A 17,273-nucleotide genomic window follows, 5' to 3' on the forward strand; every position below is an offset into this window, starting at 1 on the left:
AACTTCATGGCGCTGGTGACAGTCTTTATGTCCCAATCACCGCAGTTGAGATCCACGTCACCCGGGCACTTGGAGTCTGACAGGGGAGGGCAAAAACAGATGGTTGGCCCCGGCAAATGCAGAACATTGATGAGGGCGAAATACACACAGACAAAAAATATATAAAATATGTATAACTTTTTGCTAAAGTTTTATTGTGTGTGTGCGAGTGCGTGTGTGTGTGTGTGTGTGTGTGTGTGTGTGTGTGTGTGTGTGTGTGTGTGTGTGTGTGTGTGTGTGTGTGTGTGTGTGTGCCTACAGGTGTGTTTATGGGTGTCTGTGAGAATGTGCATTGGTGTGTGTGTCTATGTATCTGCGATCTTTCTGTCTGGGTATGTGAGTGTGTATGGGTGTGTGTGTGGGTATGTTAGCCTCTTCGATCTCTCTGTCTGGGTATGTGAGTCAGTGTGTGTGTGTGTGTGTGTGTGTGTGTGTGTGTGTGTGTGTGTGTGTGTGTGTGTGTGTGTGTGTGTGTGTGTGTGTGTGTGTGTGTGTGTGTGTGTGTGTTTGTGTGTGTATGTGTGTGTGTGTGTGTGTGTGTATGCATGCATGCATGTGTGTGTGTTTGTGTATGGGAGCGTGCAGGTGTGTGTCAGTCTGGCTATGCACAAGAATTAAGACCATGTTTGAATCCGCATTTGTATATTGAGCCAAACGCACAGGGCAGAGCATTGATCCAGGACATTCCTCACCAAAGAAGGAGTTGAGTAACTTCTGGACCTGTATGTTACTGCCCACCGTCCTGTACACCCCTTCCTGGTTAAGGCCTGCAGACAACAGACACATGAGGACATGTTCCATTTATTTGCAGTATATCACAACTCACAGCCGTTGCAATGCTTTTCAAATCAGTCCAAAAAACACACACACAGAGGATTTCAACAGCAGAATGGAAAAAAAAAATATGGAGAGACTGAACATTTACAGTGGAGAGAGAGAGAGAGAGAGAGAGAGAGAGACAGAGTGAGAGAGACAGACAGAGAGAGAGAGAGACGGACAGAGAGCGAGAGAGAGAGAGAGAGAGAGAGAGAGAGAGAGAGAGAGAGAGAGAGAGAGAGAGAGAGAGAGAGAGAGAGAGAGAGAGAGAGAGAGAGAACCTTAAAGGAAGGGAAAGGAATGGAAAAACATGGCATCTTGGGGCAACGATGCACAGCCACAATGTTTCCAACAAAGAGTTAGTAACTTTATGTACGAGCTGTTGGTGGATACAGCGGCCATTTAAAGAACATAATTGATGCATCTCAGAGCAGATGCGTGATCTAAAGGGAATATGATGAATATGATGATGTTGTTTTAGGCGGGAACTAGTATAGGAGAGTGATATAAAAAAGAGAAAGTGTGTGTGTGTGTGTGTGTGTGTGTGTGTGTGTGTGTGTGTGTGTGTGTGTGTGTGTGTGTGTGTGTGTGTGTGTGTGTGTGTGTGTGTGTGTGTGTGTGTGTGTAGTGTGAGTGTGCAGTGCCCTCACTGTATTCAACAAGTATTTTGCATCAAATATGGTTTTACAGACATAAAAGCGCATTTTCCTACCGGAGCTCCCCCCTTGTATTCACAAATACACCCTCATACAATTGTACCATTTTCCATTCCCCTCTCCTAACCCAGGTCTTTTCAAAACTCAGCTCATCAGCAGAGTTGTATGAAGTAGAAGTAGAAGTAGAAGTACACTTCCAGATGGTTTCTACATGGTTTCAACTACGTAGTATCATACTACTATTGTTGTAATTACATCTGTAAGAGTACTTATACTTATACTTATACTTATACTTATACAACGCTGCTCATCACAGTTACTGTACTACCGAATGTGAGAGTGATGACCAGTGATGCTCATAAAGTTGGCTAGCTAGCCAGATATTGTACGAGCAGGGATAGTCGAGAAAGCATTAATGTGCTTAGAAGTAACTCACTCAACAATCCACTGACATCAATATTATTGTTACTAGGGATGCACCGATACCACTTTTTTGAAAACCGATACAAGTACGAGTACATTAATGTGTGTACTTGTCGATACCGAGTACCGATACCGATACCTTTTACCACCAAGGTATGAGGTGGCACTTTTTTTCCATGCTGCTTTCAAGTCCACAGAATGTGACAAGATTTTGCATTGTTTTGTGTAATAGCAGTATCGTTCCTGGCATCGGCAAGTGCTTGACGAGTACGAGTACGAGTATAATGAGCAGTATCGGGTGCCGATACCGATACCAGTATGTACCAGTATATTATTGTTACATAATGAATGAATGTTTTGGTTGATGGGGGAAAGTTTTACAGTGTTTCTTTGATGCTTGTTTTCATGGTTAACTTCCAACCAGACTTCCAAACTTCCAACTCATATCTGTATCACACACAAGCTCTAACTTATTAAGGTGAGCACTAACATGAGGAAACAGTAATGGTTGATAACGTTAAATTACTTTTTAGTGAGTTTTGATTTGTTTTTTTTAAGTTTTGTTTTTGTTTGTTTGCTCTCCGCTTGCGAGGGTTTGTGTGTGTGAGTTGGTAGTGAGGGTCTGTCTGTGTTTGCACCGCCTGCAAAGTTTGATGAAGGCAATACATTCTGAAAAATTGGAATGAAACTAATTGGAAGTGCTCCATCCAAACATACAGCTGGATCTTACAGATTGGGGCATACTCATTCTTGGGGAGGAAGTTGTCGAGGGATCAGTTCTTTATTTTCCTGGAGTTGTGTAGTACACAAAAGCCCTAGCCAGCTTGCCACGTGCCATAGATTCTTCCCCTTTCAAAAAATATTTTTTTATACTGTAGAACAAAACCAAAGATTGTTTGTAGAGAGGATTACAGACCCTCAGTTATCACACATAACTGAGATATAGCCTACATATCCAAGGCCGCACGCACGCGCACACGCACACGCGCACGCGCACACGCACACGCACACGCACACGCACACGCACACGCACACGCACACGCTCACACACACACACACACACACACACACACACACACACACACACACACACACACACACACACACACACACACACACACACACACACACACACACACACACACACACACACACGCACACGCACACGCACACGCACACGCACACACACACACACACACAGCCCTCTGGGTGATTTCCTTTTCCTTGGGCTTTGGTTAGATGGATATTAAAAAAAGAACATCATAAATAAAATACCATACATATTTTGATCTCACTTACGATGGTGTTTTTTTCCCCTCAACATGCCTTGTGACAGGTGCATTTCTATATCTCCATTTAAAAGTTTAAAAGTATAATTTCATATATTTAATAAAGATGCTTTAATATTTATGTAAATATAGTTTAACAATACCGGTATCTGTTTTTAGGCAGCTAAACTTTGCGTTTACCAAAATAGCCACACAGGGTCAGATTCCTATAAGAACACCTACGATGTGGACACATTAGGTTGTGAGCTGAAGATGTGAAACAATGCTGCTCTCTGGTGGTCAAAATGGAAACATGTTTTCTTCTTCAAGATATTGTATTGGAAATCTGTAAGTATTACTTGGTTCATTTCATTACGGTCCTCCAGTCATTTCCTCTGTCCCTTGTCCCCCCTCTTCCCGTGGAGGAGACAATAAGCTTTCCCCTCTGTCAACCAGCTCAGCTAGGCTTTTTGGAGCATTTTCCCCATTCAATATCTCTCAATATTCAATATGAGAGAGTACTGTGAACGCAAAACATTGAATATAATACTTATATCGAATTGAGATGTCATGGATGGCGCTGAGACTGGAGGCACAAGACTGGAGAAACATCAAATGCACCCATAGCGTGGTATGGTAATGACACAAACTTCCCTATCGGTTTGCTTTACTGCCAGGCAGACATGATGCTAAATGGCTTGTAACTGGGGGAAGGAGGTTTAAACCATTCAGAAAACGCCTTTAGAACACCTTGAAACGATTAAGGCACTGAACTGTTACAACAGGGACCCGGGTTCGATTCCACCTCATCCCTCGCTCCGTGCCATTTTCCACCCATCCCTTCGCTGTTGCATTCCGATAAATTACAGAAGAAGCGCAACACTCTGATCAGACTCTGATGAAGGTCTGACTGATCGAAACATCAGCTTGCACATTAAAACCTTGACCGTAATTGTAGCTGTGTTGCGCTTCTTCTATCATTTTTAATTGACTTCCATTGAGAAAGCTGCACCAGCAAAAAAGATTCAAGGTGTGCAGGCCACCTCCTCCACTCTACTTGAAGCATTCCAATGAACACACAGAAGTCCCCCCCAACCACAATACGTAAGAAAACACCTTTACCTTTGGTCTCCACAAAGTTGATGCACTTTCGAACAAACTTGAATCCGACCTCGTTCAGTTCCACTGCAAACAACACCATCCAAAAACATGTTAGGGCGACAACTACAGAATCACAACCTGCTCAATGCTTCATTTCAGTTAGGTAGACTGAGATGCATTAGTATGATATCTAATGTTTTGCCAAGTATAACCTAACCATTATACTTACTTTCAGTTTTGTTTTGTATTGGGTTATGGTAGATCTGAAAACAAAATGGACACAAAGGTTAGAACAAAACATTCACATTTCTGTGTGTGTGTGTGTGTGTGTGTGTGTGTGTGTGTGTGTGTGTGTGTGTGTGTGTGTGTGTGTGTGTGTGTGTGTGTGTGTGTGTGTGTTGTGTAACATTGTGTACATATTAATACGCTAATAAAAACATCTGTAAATGGCATTAATGTTATGCATGCATGTGTGCACGTGCACATGCTCGTGTGTGTGTGTGGTTGTGTAATGGGATGGGGGTTGTGACATATTCTAAGCTGCCATGGTCACATTACCATGGCAACATAAAAGAGGAAGTGGGAGACTCACGGGCTCCTTCCCATCCATGGCCTCGATCCACTGCTTCCTGTTGACCTCTGACACCGCCTGCAGAGTCAGGGGGCCGTTCCTATGGCAACCATCCACAGACACACCCATTGATTGTTACTCTCACTGGACACACCACACATCACACACCACAACACCAGTAACAATATATTACAGTAGATTAGACTATTCTTCTTCAATATTGCCTGTTAGTAATGTCGTTGCAAACACAGACGCGTACTGCAAGTCCTAGCCAGTTGGACCAGCACACACATATGTATATTGTATTCCTATTTGACCTACACTACATCAGTTTATTCCTATGAGGGGTATGACGCCAACTATCCTTACATTCTTCTAATCCCTTTACTCCCATAAGACACAGCATATTCTATATCAGCAGCGTCTGTGTGCACACAAGACACACGATTCCTAGCCAGCTGGAACATGATACAGCACATACTGTGAATATTTAATTCCTAACACAGGGGTACTCAATTAAAAGTCCCCGAGGGCCAGTTTTTCAAAAATCCTCCCAATAAAGGGCCGGGCCGGGCCGACACAACCACCCCCCCCCCCCCCCCAAAAAAAAAAAGAAAAATGATAAGTCCTTTGTAAACACACACACACTCACACCCACAGCTGATATTTTGTTTCCAGTGACAGGATCAGGATGGGTAGTTCCCATCCTTGCCGTCCCTGGAACCTGCAACCCTACATATCACCACCCGACTCCACCCGCCGCTGATGTGACTGTGGCACTGCATAATATAGAAGAAGCCAGCTGTGGGTGGAGTTCCCCATTTTTCTGGAGATCAGAAACGATATTTACATTGCTCTTGGCCTGACTAGAAAACTCTAAAAGGTGTTGCGTCACTCGGAGGGCATGGCCTGGCTAAAACACCTCAACCCCTTCACCCCCCCTCCACCCATCTCTCCAACCCCCTACTACTGTGACGGTGACGGCATTAATAGAAGAAGCTAGCTCTCATCCTCCCCAACCCTGGACCCTGCAACCCTGCATCTCTCCACCCGCCAGCGCCACTGATGTGACTGTGACACTGCATGGATAGATGAAGCTTCCCATCCTCCCCCTGGCCCTCCACTCCTCCACTCCTCCACCCCTCCATCCTTTCATCCATCCCTTCATTCATCCGCCCCTCCACCCACCTCTGCTGTGATTGCATGGCAAGCTCCTATGCTTCTCCATAGCCTGCACTGCACTCCACCTATCCACCTTTTCATCCCTCCATTCAGCTACTGCTGCAGCTGCTGTGCCTTTGCCACCGTTCAGCAGCTTCACCTGACCCCTCATCTGCTGGATTATGTTGTTGATTAACTGTTTGTTCACACACACACACACACACACACACACACACACACACACACACGCACGCACGCATACACACACACACACACACACACACACACACACACACACACACGCACACACGTACACGCACACACAAACACTAACAGCTCGACCCTTGCTCTTTCTCTCTGTCTCTCTCTCTATGCCAAATTAAATCATCGTCTGGGCTAATCTGTTTATCCCACTCTGTCCTCTGGATGTGTCATACTCTCTCCCTCTTTCCCTCCCTCCCTACACCTACTCATAGTAGCCTTCCCAGTTGCTGAAGGAGCTATCTATGTATACAGTCCTACAAAGCCAATTGCATAACTTGTCACATTGATTTTAGATGGAAACTGTAAACCCTTCATTGCCTTATTCCAGTAAGAGCATTCCTAATGTTGTATCCACAACGTGTTGGACGAGGCAGTGTGACTCCAAATGCATTTGTCTAATGCACTTTGCCTTTATGGGCTAGAATAATGTGTTTCTCAACTGGGGGGCTACAGCCCTCCTGGGGGCGAGAGCCCTAGGGGGGCATTGAGAAGCTGAGAGGGGGCGATGCTTAGTTGCCATTGGGGGGAATTAGATGGCATTTAAATTCCTAGGTGTACACATGTCCGCTGATCTCTTCTGGTCGATTAACACCTCGGCTCTGGTAAAAAAAGCCCAGCAGCGATTGCACTTCCTGAGAATACTAAAGTAAAATACTAACAGTACTAAGAGTTTGACTCAAGTTTGCTACCGTTCCACCATAGAGAGCCTGCTGCCCTACGCAGTGTCAGTGTGGCACTGAAGCTGCACTGAGGCTCATATCATAGGCTGCCCCCTGCCTCCCATACCCACCATCTACAACTCCCGCTGCGTAAGTAGAGCCAGGAGTATCATTAAAGATCCCACACATCCTGGCTTCCATCTCTTCACACTGTTGCCCTCTGGCAGGCGCCACAAGGCATTACCAGCCAGAACCAATAGGATGAAGAGCAGCTTCTTCCCCAAAGCTGTTACGACAATGAACTCACACTTACTGGACAATGTTCATCTGTCAAGGACTACTCACCTTGTAGGTAAGCTCAAATCTCAGTATACTTTGTATAATGACAATAAAGGCTTTCTATTCTATTTCTATTCTATTCTATTCTATTAGTCAATAATATTTTTTGACACTATGGGGGCATTGGCAGGCTTATGATGAGGTAAAGGGCTGTATTGGGAGGCGTATGGTGAGGTCAAGCGGGTGTTTATTCAAAACAGTTTGAGAACCACTGGGATAGAGAAATGCTGTGTGTAGACCAGAAACAACCTACGCGACCCAGGTAGCTGAGGTCGCTGAAGAAGTTTAGTCATGAATTTGCTTTGTTCATTCTGGACCTGACATTGACATGTTTGATTTAGCTAATCACATAACGCCTCTGGCTTGACAGCCTGGGAAATTTGGAGATATGAACATTCCAACTGGTTTTCGCCGAACCGAGTCATAGCTCATTACCATAAGAGTCGCTTCGCTCCTAGCAAATTCGCTTTGGTCACTTTGGTCGCTGACCCTCCATAGAGAAATAATGACTTCCGTCGCTCAGGTAGCATAGGTCGTGCCTGGCATACACATAGCTTAATGGTGTTGCACAAAGACTCACCTCTCCACTATCTCGATGTCGAAGCAGAAGCGCTTGTCAATGGACTCCGTCTTGCGGCGGATGCAGGACTTCAGCGTGTACACGGAGGTGGTCTAATGGGACATGAAGATCATGCTTACGCCACACTTGTGACCTCACACAATATTCAGCATTTTAGTTTTTAAGCAAACATCTGCATGCATGTCAGGCACATAGTCATCTTTAGCAGACTTGAATAGTGTTCTGTGGTTATACAAGTCAGAAGTAGAGCATGAGAGTGATCGAGGGGTTGTGTTCATATTTACGTTTGTCTAAGTCTGTACAATATGTACAGTACTATAAACAGAAGTTAGGGATGTCAATGACTATACGAGTTTAGTAGCCTACCATTTTTAGCAAAGTCATCTTTATCAGACTTGAATGGTGTTATGTGATTATACACGTCACAGTTAGAGGGGTTGTGTGTATATTTATGTTTGCCTTTCTAAAGTATGTACAGTAGTATTAACACAAGTTAGGGATGTCAATGACTAACACTTTGCTTGTCTAAACCTGTGCGTTTTGATTTTACGATATACCTGCTTGAGTCCAGTCTTCTGTTCAACAGGCACCATGACAAATTGCCTGCTGTCCTTGATGTACTGGCAGTAGTGCTTCACCCAGGTCATGCCCAAAGCCCCTGACAGTAAAACAAAGAAAAAGAAAAAGAAACACACAGTAATAGGCAGGTTGGCCTGAATGACTTGAGCAGGATGTTGCCTCACAGATAACATGGGTGGACTCACTCACTTTAATGCTAAATCAATTCTATGTCTCAGGGCTTTGGGGCGCCATTGGGAGCTGCTCCCTTGCACGGGTGAGGCAAAATGCAATTTTGTTGTGTGCAGTGTGCTATGAACACTTATGTGCTGTGGAGTGCTGTGTCACAATGACAATGGGAGTTGGAGTTTCCCAGTTGGGATTTCACTTTCACTTTCAGGTAGTATAGGTGGGTCGTAGGCTACAGACTGGCTGGGTACACTAAGTACAATATATAATTCTATGTAGTCACAGGAAGTATGAGTGGATCCCAGGCTGTAGGCAGGCTGAGCTTTGCCTGGTTAACACCAGACGATCTCACAAGTGAGATTGTCTGAAGGCTACCTATGCGCTATACAAATAAAATTGCCTACCTATGCAATTTGTCATAGGAAAGATGTGGTTTACAATCACCCTTGACCATTTATTGGGTATCACAAATGTATAATTTGGCATATACATCGCCCTCAGCCAATAGTGTCAGTTGTATCTACTCAAACAAACTGTATCTATTCAAACTAAATGTAGTGTCTCAGGAAGAGTAGACTTCACTTACATTTCTCATGGATGAGGAACAGTAACATATAAAGCAGTGTTTCTCAACGGGGGGGCTAGGGAGCTCCAGGGGGGCGTTGACAAGGATACAACTGAGTGGGGGCGGGATTTAGTTCCCATTGGGGAACAATAGTCTATTTTACTTTTCAATACTAAGGGGGGCGGTGGTAGGCTTAAGATGAGGTCAAGGAGGGGAAGGGAGGCTTATGATGAGGCCAAGGGGGCGTTTGTTCAAAAAAGGTTGAGAACCACTGATATAGAGCATAATTCTATGCAGTGCCACAGGCAGGCTGGGAAAAGACACTTACATTTCTCATGGACGAAGAGGTATCCCTGCATGCTGGCCTGCCCATGCACCTTGCCGATCTGAGACGGCTCCTTCATCCTCTTCATCAGCTCCTCCATCTCCTCTCGGGTGCTCTCAAAGTGGTTACGGGTCTACGCACCAACACACACACATGCATACATACACACGCGCGCGTATGCATACACAGACGTGCACGCACGCACAAACACACACGCGCACACGCACACACGCGCGCACACACACACTAAAATAAGTAAACAGTACTTCTGCATACTTCTGCATACACGCACGCACCAAAGATCAGTATAGTACTGAAGTTTTGTCTATACTTTTTAAAAGCGTTTTGCACAGCCTGCACAGCAATGTTTATATATTACAGTAGACTTTGTGATTCTAAATGGAAGATGAAGTAATTCAATTCTCAAATGAAGATAAGACTAGCATCCGACATGCTAAACACAATGGATTGTCTTGTTTTAAGGAACTGTTGATGGTGCGGTCTGCAGTATCACTCCTGTTTGCTTGTACATGAAATAGAGAAATACAGTAGGGAGGAAGTCAGAAGTGCCGGTAATATGTACAGTATTACTTCCTGACAAGGTATGGTTCAGTGCATCACTGAGGATGCCTCTTTTGACAAAATGTGTCTATCTTGGACATGTTTTCAGTCTAATAAAATGGACTGTGTGTGTTTTTTTGTAGTTGTGAGAAACACCAAGTGAAGTTTTTCATTAGGCAATGATGACACACAGATACAAACTAGTTTCTCCCACAAGAGGCCAAAAGTGACTGTTCCATCTTTAGGTATTGTTTACGGACAATTTACATGTCTAGCTCTGAGAAACACTTCCTTATTCTGCAATTCAGGCAATACTTTCTCATTGTACCTTGAGACTTTTTTTAAAGGGGTATGCCACTATTTTGGGGCTTAATACAGTTAAAATCGCTGGCTGGGGTTTATAAAGGTGGTAAAGTGTCTTATTTTTCATGTTAAGCGTTGCCTTGCTTTAAGACAAGTTAAAAGAGGGAATATGTCGCTAAGCTAGTGAAAGTCAATGGATCCATGTAGCATTGTAGCATGGGAAATGTCACCTATAAGTGGCACGGTTGCACCAGAGCACCCCCATCTGTACATGTCTTACCCTACACATTAGTTACGAGTCTCAATCCACTCGCTCAATAACCTGGCTCTCACGATGGTTGTTACGAGCTCACGAAGTTTAACGAAGATGCACAAAGCACGAAGGGTCTGCGTGAGAGCCAGGCTACTCGCTCAATACTTCTTCTCAAATACGCTCACTCACTCACTCACTCACTCACTCACTCATTCACTCACTCCACTCACTCACTCCACTCACTCACTCCACTCACTCACTCCACTCACTCCACTCACTCCACTCACTCCACTCACTCACATTCTGGAGGCTGAGCTGAAGTTCCTGTTTGTAGGGCATGAAGTCCTGAGTCATCTCCACCGTCAGGTTATTCAAGGTCAGAACGCTCTGGATGAACGCCAGCACCTGCCAAAACAAAAAAATGATAGCGTGATTTGCAACTTCAGCACCTGCCAATTGAAATGATACAGTGAATCTGAATGCTGGCACCATGCCAATTGAAATGATAGAACATTAGAATCTTAGCGTCCTGGTAACGGTACATTGACAGTAAGATATCATGAATGACAACACATGCATTTTGACATGTGCACACACACCAATACACACTCAGAAACATTTTTATGACCAACCCCAACATTGAATACCCATACATCACATCAATCCACTCTAGATCACAAATGTCTAATTGTTTACAGTACACAAACACACACACACATGGGCACGTGTGCACGCATGCACATAGATGTACAGAAAAGATTGCAGAGATGGGTAGGCCTAAATGAGGTAGGCTATGAAAGCAATATGGGACCAGCTGGATTCAAGGATAATTGCTAAGTTGGAACGTGATGAAACATCACCGTACAAAGAGAACGGCTGGAAGAATAAATTATTATGAAAGATACAAATTATTTAACTCCAGGAGAAGTGTAAAATCTGATTTCCATAAACGGTATAGTGTTGCTTTAAGTAAGGGGTCATTCTTATGCAATACAACTCTATCAGCAGACGGTTGCAGGACCCCTACATGAACTGCTAAAGGTTGTTAAAGCCTTGACTTTGATCCCTAAGACAGGCACAGCAAGAGCTTGTCCAAAGGACGCCCTGCAGATGTATTCCCACTAGCGGAGAGAGCCGTTGTGTTTTATGTCAAGATCAAATCCTAAAGTAGCCTTAAAAGACCCCTTGGTCTCACTCTATGAATCATTCTTTGAACCAAAGAGGAATCCAACTTTCCTACTTTGTTCTTTTTCCTCTTTTGTCCCCCTCAAAGCTCTCATTAAAATGTCTATAAAATTCTCAATTTGCATTATGTCAAAGTGATTAGCAACAAGGCCTTGAATAAAAATAAATAAAAAAATAAAAAAATAAATAAAAACAAGAAACTCTATAAGGGAAAATTTTGAAAGATTAATTCCAAAAGTGCATGAGTCACTGCATCCAATTAAAAACAGAGCTCTGAATAACCTCCATGCCATTTCACTTTCAACAAAAACATATTAATGCTGAACTCTGCCCTGAATAACCTCCATGTCATTTCACTTTTGACCAAAACACATTAATGCTGTTTGATGTTTTCGGTCTAGCTATACTTGTTTAAAAAAATCAATTTCAGGGAACCGGGACACTATTAGACTAAAAGCTTATTGCGCCATACGTAACACAAACTTCAAATAAGGGGGATTCATTAAGTTCATACTACCTCCCACTCTGATAAAAGTTTTTTTAAATTTTGCTTTGCTTTTATGATGTCTATTGTTGACAATTGTTGTCATTTCCTTCTTGTTTCCTAATGTTTCCTTCATGTTTCAAATAAATGAATAAATCCTTGCAAAGGCCAGGAAAAGTTTGGGTATGTAGTTGCGAGTGACCATAGACATGCTGTCATGTCAGTACATGTCTATGTATGTCAATAGACCCCTTTACTGTTTGCATATAGATATGAGGCTATCAGGCTACGTGTGCATTGTTGGAGCAGCATTTACCATGTACCGCACATTGTAAAGAAACTAGCAAGGTCTTTTATTTCCCAACAAGAAAATGGATGGTCGCGATAACTTCAGACATGAAATGGGTGACACAGACACGGGCATTTCTGATGGTGCCCTCAGTCCAGTTGATACGTTTAATTTCTTGTAACCACAAACACCTCTTATGCTATGCTTATGGAGCAACCTTTTCCCTCTCAGAACAGCGTAACAAGTGTACTTTTTAGGATCTCTATTTGTTACAACCGTACACGCTTCAGGACCACATGTCTTCTCTCTTTAGGATCTACACTGTCTGTGTGAATGTTTGTGTGTGTTGGAGCTAACAATGCGCGCGCACTTGTCGCACAGTCAGTGATGACGTAACTTCTAAAGGGGTCGATGGCTGCGGTTGTGGCTTAGAGCACAGGAAATGCATGAGCCTGAAGAAGGAAGTATCATTACCGGCTCCACCACATCAAACTTCTTCCGGTCTTGCACCTGCTGGATCTGGTAAACATATTCCACGGACGACTCATAGAAGTTTACCCTCTCCTTGTCCAGCTGCTCGTCAGCCTGGGGATTGTTGAAGTGAGAGATTACACATTAACTTGGCAGTATTGATATGCATTGCATGAATGTGCAGTATTATATTCATCCAAAAGTGCACATAAACATCCAAGAGCACAATTGCACGCATGCATACGCATACACACACACACACACGAGCGCACACACACACGCGCAAACACACACGCGCAAACACACACGCACACACACACACGCGCAAACACACACGCACACACACACACACACACACACACACACACACACACACACACACACGCACACGCACACGCACACGCACACACACGCACACACACACACACACACACACGCGCGCGCGCACACCACTTGAATGTAAATTTAGCCACACATTGTGATTATCATTACCAAAGGATGTGGAATTTCTTCTGGGGAGGGAGTGCACATTTCTAGCACTGAGACACACAGAAAAACACTTGCCCAAATACATGCCCACACGAAACCACAAACAGACCCAAATGCACATGGCACAATAGTAGGCACTGGCCTCATAAAATCATTCACACCCTGCAGAGACCATATACGGGCACACTGTAGGTGTCATCTGGGACAGACAACAGGGAACTCAAGCTGACACTAATTATCTTAATTATATATATGACAAAGACATAGCCGTTAAGGAAGTGCCTCGGGACATATTTATTTATTTAGAGCTTGGTGTTCGCAAACAAACAAAAACACCTAACACCACAGTTGCCCACTGCTGTGCAGTCAGGCAGTGTGACATGAGGAGATGATGGCAGTTTCAAACAGCCTGGCTTATTCACACGCACGCACGCACGCACGCACGCACGCACGCACGCACGCACACACGCACACACGCACACACGTTGATGGTCAGCACAAACCTCCTGTAGCTGTGCTTCCTTCTTCTTGACCGAGAGGTTGACATGCTTATCCAGCTGGGAGTAATACTTCTCACTCTCCTTCTCAAACTTCTTCTTTCGTTCCTATGTGACGCACACACACACAAGCACATTCACATGCACGCACGCACACCAAAAAAACAACACACAGTTAGGCAGTGACAGGAAACCTTGTGTATCTCTGAGTCAGCGATGGGAACCAATGGTAAGTCTTCGTAGCCCCTTAATGCGCCGTACCTCCAGTGGCACGCAGTAATAGTCACTGAAATGTAACTACCGTAGCACTACAATACCATGACACAACACAGGCCCTTTAGTAATGCACCACGACTTGGTCATTACCATACTGGTAACAACAAATGTATAAAGCCGCGTCTTAAGGGGTTAATATGGATATGGTTTTGGCCACAACAACAAAAAAGCTACTGCTGATACACTGCAGAGAAAGAAAATACACAGATCCAGGACCGCTGACAGCTTTGGCCAGGCCCAGGACATCGTCTGAAAGGCCGCTCTTCTCAATAAAGAAGTTAAGACCCTATTCTGGACCCCTTGTGTCATGGTGTCTGGTTAAGGCAGGGACAAAAACACTATCATATCTGGCTGAGCTGGAGATAACTCTATGCACCATGCGTACATGTAGCTTAATTAAAGCAACTCTAAGTCATCTTTATCAACGCGCATGCGCATAGAAAAAAAATCAGCAGGCGACAAATCAAAAAAGTACTTGAGGAAAAAAGGGAGAACGATTTGCACACTGATTGCACAGTTTGCAATGCAATTTAGTTATATTTTCAGATGACCTAGTGAAGGAGGGGTAGAGGTGGCTGCCTTCAATATAGGTGCAGGGGGAAACCGTGGATTGTGTTCATAGCACAGCCTTTGGAGGACTTTACAAAATTTGAAGTGGCCTTTAGCAGATGTAGCCCCTTTTCTGAGTTGTCTGCAATGCAATAGAGTGGTCCTCCAATACAATGGGTTTCTGAATTTGCTCTACAGGCCTCCATGGGCTATATTGGGGGTGCAGACAATCTCTTCCAACAGCTAAGTTAACACGTTGTCATGACACACAGGATGGATAATACGATGAAAACTACTTGGTATTGCTGTGTTACTGAATGAAGTAGACAGAAGACAAGACTATAACATGATATGACGTGTATGTCTGGGCTTGTACCATTATCAAAGTTGTGGAACCAATGGTTAGCGCTCAAAACCAACCCGCCAGGCAATCATATTCTGCTGGTATGGTTGGTCTAGCTTTCTAGGTAATGACTGAAGTACACAAAAAGTTAAAGGTTCACAAATGGTCAAAAAAGGTACTGCAACTACAGTATGTCACGAAAGTGAATACACCCCTCACAGTTTTGCAGATTTTTGAGTATATCTTTTCATAGGAAAGCATTACAGAAATGTAACTTTGACACAATGATTAGTGACCTTTTAACAACATATTTAACCGCTTAAATTTCTTGTTCACTCAGAAAAAAACAAAATACAGCCATTAATGTTTGAACATGTACTCACAAAAGTGAGTACACCCCAGATTAAAATCTGGTAGAGAAGGGGCTATGTTGGCTCGAATCGTCACAAAATGAAAAGGGATGACAAGGGAGGTCATCAGTGTGCGTTTCAACCTTTCTTTGCATTGAACTTTTAAATTTTGAGTCTGCATCTGGCTTAAATAGATTGGTGTGAGATTTGAATGCAATCCTATGGAGAATATCATGATCTGCTTCAGTAGTCACAGTGCATGTTGACATGCATGTTTCTTTTAGGTGTATTTCAGATTGCCAATGTTGACAGCATTCATGCATCCCCAAACCATGTCAGTCCCACTACCATGCTTGGCTTATGAGAGGATACACCTTTTTTGTAAAACTCACTTGTTTACCACCACACATGCTTGACACCATCTAAAGCAAATTTGTTTATCTTGGTCTCAAGAGAGATGAACAGACCAAGGATATGGATCACTGGAACCATGTTTTGTGATCTGAAGAGACCAAGATAAACAAATTTGCTTTAGATGGTGTCAAGCATGTGTGATGGTAAACAAGTGAGTTTTACAAAAAAGGTGTATCCTCTCGTAAGCCAAGCATGGTAGTGGGACTGACATGGTTTGGGGATGCATGAATGCTGTCAACATTGGCAATCTGAAATACACCTAAAAGAAACATGCATGTCAACATGCACTGTGACTACTGAAGCAGATCATGATATTCTCCATAGGATTGTATTCAAATCTCACACCAATCTATTTAAGCCAGATGCAGACTCAAAATTTAAAAGTTCAATGCAAAGAAAGGTTGAAACGCACACTGATGACCTCCCTTGTCATCCCTTTTCATTTCGTTTCATTTCGAGACGATTCGAGCCAACATAGCCCCTTCTCTACCGGATTTTAATCTGGGGTGTACTCACTTTTGTGAGTACATGTTCAAACATTAATGGCTGTATTTTGTTTTTTTCTGAGTGAACAAGAAATTTAAGCGGTTAAATATGTTGTTAAAAGGTCACTAATCATTGTGTTAAAGTGACATTTCTGTAATGCTTTCCTATGAAAAGATATACTCAAAAATCTGCAAAACTGTGAGGGGTGTATTCACTTTCGTGATATACTGTATGTTGCTCATTGAAATTGGGCTGCCTATTGCCAAATTTGATATTTACATGAAAGTTTACGACGTAATAAACTAACATTTTCTAGTATGTCATTTTTTGCAGATAAAAATGTCTATTTCTTGAAATTCAAAATGGCGGAGCATGTAGAAGATCCCCCTTTTCATGCATGAAATGTGCAATTTTCCCAGTCATAATGAATACTTCGAATTTGATGGTGGTGGTAAGTATTCATGAAAAAGGCAACATTTGAGAATGGGTAGCATGAGTTCTGGAAATAAACAACTAAAAATCTTACACCGTGTACCTTTAAAGAACTTTTCAAAGAACTTTTAAAGAACGTTTCAAACTCATATAAACATGCTGACTTATCACTTATGCCTGCCATCCTCCTTGTTAGTTTGGGACATAATTGATCACCTTCATATTTATATGTCCTCAAGAGCCCCGACCGTTCGCCAAGTCTGTTCCATTACACGCACGCATGCACAACAAAATGATAGTCTGCTTTATTTGTTAGTTCATCCGCGCCGACGAGGGTCACTGAAGCGTGAGAAATAAATCACAGCCGTGTTCCCAGA

At 43.3% G+C, this 17,273-nt stretch overlaps 1 protein-coding gene across 1 annotated transcript in view; it reads right to left on the minus strand.

Annotated features, from left to right (window-relative positions):
* Positions 1-17,273, minus strand: part of ophn1 (oligophrenin 1) — a 48,247-nt gene that overhangs the window by 15,574 nt on the left and 15,400 nt on the right. Inside the window, exons 5-15 of the mRNA XM_063203079.1 lie at positions 14,053-14,154; positions 13,064-13,174; positions 10,932-11,036; positions 9,518-9,647; positions 8,435-8,535; positions 7,878-7,969; positions 4,896-4,974; positions 4,533-4,566; positions 4,325-4,387; positions 732-806; positions 1-76 (exon numbers count right to left, since the gene is read on the minus strand). The exon at positions 1-76 is cut by the window's left edge and continues 9 nt beyond it. Of these exons, the coding sequence (XP_063059149.1) occupies positions 1-76; positions 732-806; positions 4,325-4,387; positions 4,533-4,566; positions 4,896-4,974; positions 7,878-7,969; positions 8,435-8,535; positions 9,518-9,647; positions 10,932-11,036; positions 13,064-13,174; positions 14,053-14,154 (968 nt within the window). The remainder of the gene's footprint in view (positions 77-731; positions 807-4,324; positions 4,388-4,532; positions 4,567-4,895; positions 4,975-7,877; positions 7,970-8,434; positions 8,536-9,517; positions 9,648-10,931; positions 11,037-13,063; positions 13,175-14,052; positions 14,155-17,273) is intronic.

This window comes from Engraulis encrasicolus, chromosome 7 (assembly GCF_034702125.1).
Source record: "Engraulis encrasicolus isolate BLACKSEA-1 chromosome 7, IST_EnEncr_1.0, whole genome shotgun sequence".
NCBI lineage: Eukaryota > Metazoa > Chordata > Actinopteri > Clupeiformes > Engraulidae > Engraulis > Engraulis encrasicolus.